Source organism: Antrostomus carolinensis, unplaced genomic scaffold, assembly GCF_000700745.2.
Source record: "Antrostomus carolinensis isolate BGI_N321 unplaced genomic scaffold, ASM70074v2 scaffold13979, whole genome shotgun sequence".
In the NCBI taxonomy this organism is placed as follows: domain Eukaryota; kingdom Metazoa; phylum Chordata; class Aves; order Caprimulgiformes; family Caprimulgidae; genus Antrostomus; species Antrostomus carolinensis.
Window position 1 is genome coordinate 73,690 of NW_010336538.1, and position 3,421 is coordinate 77,110.

At 40.8% G+C, this 3,421-nt stretch overlaps 1 protein-coding gene across 2 annotated transcripts in view; it reads left to right on the forward strand.

Annotated features, from left to right (window-relative positions):
- The window catches only part of STAC (SH3 and cysteine rich domain), a 72,907-nt gene that overhangs the window by 50,901 nt on the left and 18,585 nt on the right, over positions 1–3,421 (forward strand). For both annotated transcript variants that reach the window (XM_010174896.1, XM_010174897.1), the window contains one exon: positions 2,162–2,243. In XM_010174896.1, the coding sequence (XP_010173198.1) occupies positions 2,162–2,243 (82 nt within the window). The remainder of the gene's footprint in view (positions 1–2,161; positions 2,244–3,421) is intronic.

Here is a 3,421-nt window from a genome sequence, read left to right on the forward strand (position 1 = left end):
CCTAGGAGTCATGCCCTGCCTCTACAGCCATGAAGCTTCTAGGAATGCTGTTCATGTCTCTGCACAGAGTAGGGATAACCACCTTGCTCTGAACTAGCCAAGGTATTTTTAACATGACTGAGCAGTGTGGACACACCCACTGTGATTTTTCTAGCCTGGATTCCGCATTTCCTATAAAAGAAAGTAGCCATATGCTGCAGATTTACTAACTACTGCTTCCTTCAAAAATGTGCCTCTGCAACCCACAGTTATACAGAAGTCGCCTGAGGTGATGTAAATGTGATCCCAGTTCTTGTGAGTTTTTTGCGGATCAGCTCCTCTCAAAAGCCGCTTTTTACCTCTGTCATATCTATTAGATCATTTGTCATATAGCTCTTGATTGAAAAATCACTAAAGGTAACCGAGGTTACATGGTGAGGTTTGGGATGAGGCATACGCTGAAAAGACAGTCACTGCACATCCCATATGCACTAATACCCAACACAACACGAAGCTAAACAGCAATTATTAACCTAGTTTATGAAGACTGAAGAACACACCATAGCAATGAGCTGAAAAATAGCTGGGACTTATTATCTCAGCAAAGCCAGTCTTTCCCTTCTCCACACAGCAACTAAAAATCCCTAGATACCCTCTACACTGACTTCGTGTTAGCATTGCTGTTACAGTGCCTTCTCATCCAGGGGTGACCCATTTGTGCAAGATGCAAGGCAAGCGTGACCTGCTGCAAAAGGCTGAGTCTAAAAACGAGGCTTAACGGAACAGTAAAGTAGAAGGCTCTTAAAATAGCAAGAGAAACAAGATAACTACAAGATACCTGTGGCATAAATCTGCTTTTAACCTCTTTGTTCATTCGCATCCTTGAATGGAGAAGTAGCTAGGAAAGTACTAGATAGGGGAAATAAAATTGTCAAAGTACTTTCTAAAAAAAGCTTTGTTGTCAGCACTAGTAAAAGGAAAGAAAAGAAAAAACAAACACATACAAATCTATAAAGCAATACAGACTTTGTCCTCCCTGAACAAAAGCACTGAATGTTCCTCATTTGGCTTTTCTTCCTGTAATGCAGGCAAAGGTCTGCAAAGCAATGGGCAGAGCTATGTGTACAGTATAATTCTACAATGTCATGGAATAGTGAAGTTAAACCCTTCCACGTGTCTTAAAATCCTGTTAACGAGAAATAAATAAATCTTAGGAGCATATAAGGATTTGTAGTTTTTCAGATTAGAGGGAGCACCTGACTCAAGTTCATCATGTGGGTTTTTTATGGTTATCAAAGATGTTTTATGTAAAAGAAGTCACACGTGGAGAGTTTAGAGACTGAAGTTCTGTAAGCTCAGATTTGGGCAGAGTTGTTTGGAGCAGCTCCTGGTTCCTGTCAGGCTATACATGGAGAAGCCAACTACCCAACCAAGGAGTCTGGTGCCTTATGCAGAGTATACTTCTGAGGCTTGGGATTGTGTCATCCCATGTTTTCCTACACCCTAGAACAATAGATCCCTAATCATGACTGACATTAATATGATACAAATAAGAAATCACAGTAATTCTAACAACAGTATTTGGGTTTTGTTTTTCCCTTACCATACCAGCCAGATGACTGTTTAAAAAGAAAATGAGGGCAGATATTTAAAGACTAACTTCACCAACTCCGTCACACTGCAGCTCCTTCTTTCACAGCACGGTAACAGAATTAAAAATCACTCTTACATTACAGTTATTTTACTCAATAATGTATTCAGAGTTAATAAATTAATAGTAGTTTCAATTAATGTCCAGTCTCCTTGGTAGACAGCTATTTAGTATACCTGCAGGATCTACAAATTCCTCCAAACCCCTTCCATTTTATACAGAGAACCCCACTGTTTAACAAAATCCTTTGTTCCTTAACTTTCACCTCACTTTATGCTGCAAAAACCTTTTGTGCTCCAGACTGGAAGCTTGGTCTAGGTTGCTTGCTGGGCTTTCATTGCTCCCCGTGAAGTAGGTATTTGTTGTGCATCACCAGACACAATGTTTTCTGCGATCCCATTAGACTGACTTGCTCTGCTCTGTTAGCACCCAAGTACTACATTCCCCAAAGGCTCCTGTATGGTTTTATTTCACCTCATTGCTCACATTTTCTGGCTTATTCCATCTCACTTGTTCTTTCTGTCCCTTCAGACAGCTGACCTGGCAGAAGTTCCTGAGGAAGGCGACAGTTCTGCAGGCAACCTTGACATAAGCAGGAAACGCAGCAACAGTGGTGAGTGCTGCCTGGCCACGATAGCATCTTCAGATGTATAGGCCTGTGTACAACTTATTTCAGATGTTTATTTATGGCACGTCCATGTTTTAGCAGCATACTGGTTTTCAAAGGAGGTGAATGGGGCATATATAGTTGGTGCAAGAATTTGGGGAATGCTTTTTGCCATTCAGATGAAGTTGAAGCCACCAGTTTTCTTAATTTGTGTTCAGATTTGACCCTAGACAAGGTTCAGGTCCATTCCCTGTCTCCTACACTTCATGAACACGACTATAGACTAATCACTTAACATGCTTCAGTTACACATTGTCAAAGTGGAACAAAAATAATACTTCCTTTCTCTTTCATATGTTTGGCTTGTCTACGTGTCTCTACATACCAGCACCTCTTTGGGACAGGAATGAATAATAATGATATCATATCTTTGTAAAATATCCAACACGATGAATCCTGATTATAATTGCAGTTTCTCACTACAACTATAGTATGTCCTCAGTAATATTAATAACCCAATTCCTTTGTCTGCCTTTTAGTACAAGATTAATGTTTTTACAGCATTGGTATGATGGGATTTCAAGAGCACCATACCAATCGATAGCTTAGTAATGAAACCTCAGCTACTAGGGGATGGTGTTTGTGTCCCTGTTCTTGAATTCAGTCATGGTGAGGGAAGCAATAAGAACAAAGGGGTTTGGAGCACCAAGCAAAACTTCAGTCTCAAACCATTAGAGCAACTTCTCTAACAGCACCTGAAGGCTACTTTCCTGAGTCTTACATGAGCTGCTGTGGTGGATTGACTCTGGCTAGATGCCAGGTGCCCATTAAAGCTGCTCTTTCACTGCCCTCCTCAACTGGACAGGTGAGAGAAAATATAATGAAAGGCTTGTGGGTTGAGATAAAGACAAGGAGAGTTCAGTCACCAAGTACCATCATAGGCAAAACAGACATGATTTGCAGAAAATTAATTTAATTTATTACCAATCAAATCAGAGTAGAATAATGAGAAAATAAAAGCTTAATGTTAAAACACCTTCCCCCAACCCCTCCCTTCTTCCTTGGCTCTCCTTCACTCCCAAATTTTCTACCTCCTCCCTCCAAGCAGCACCAACAGACAGGGCATGGAAGTTGCGGTGAGTTCATCACACATTATTTCTGCTACTCCTTTCCCCTTGGGGGAG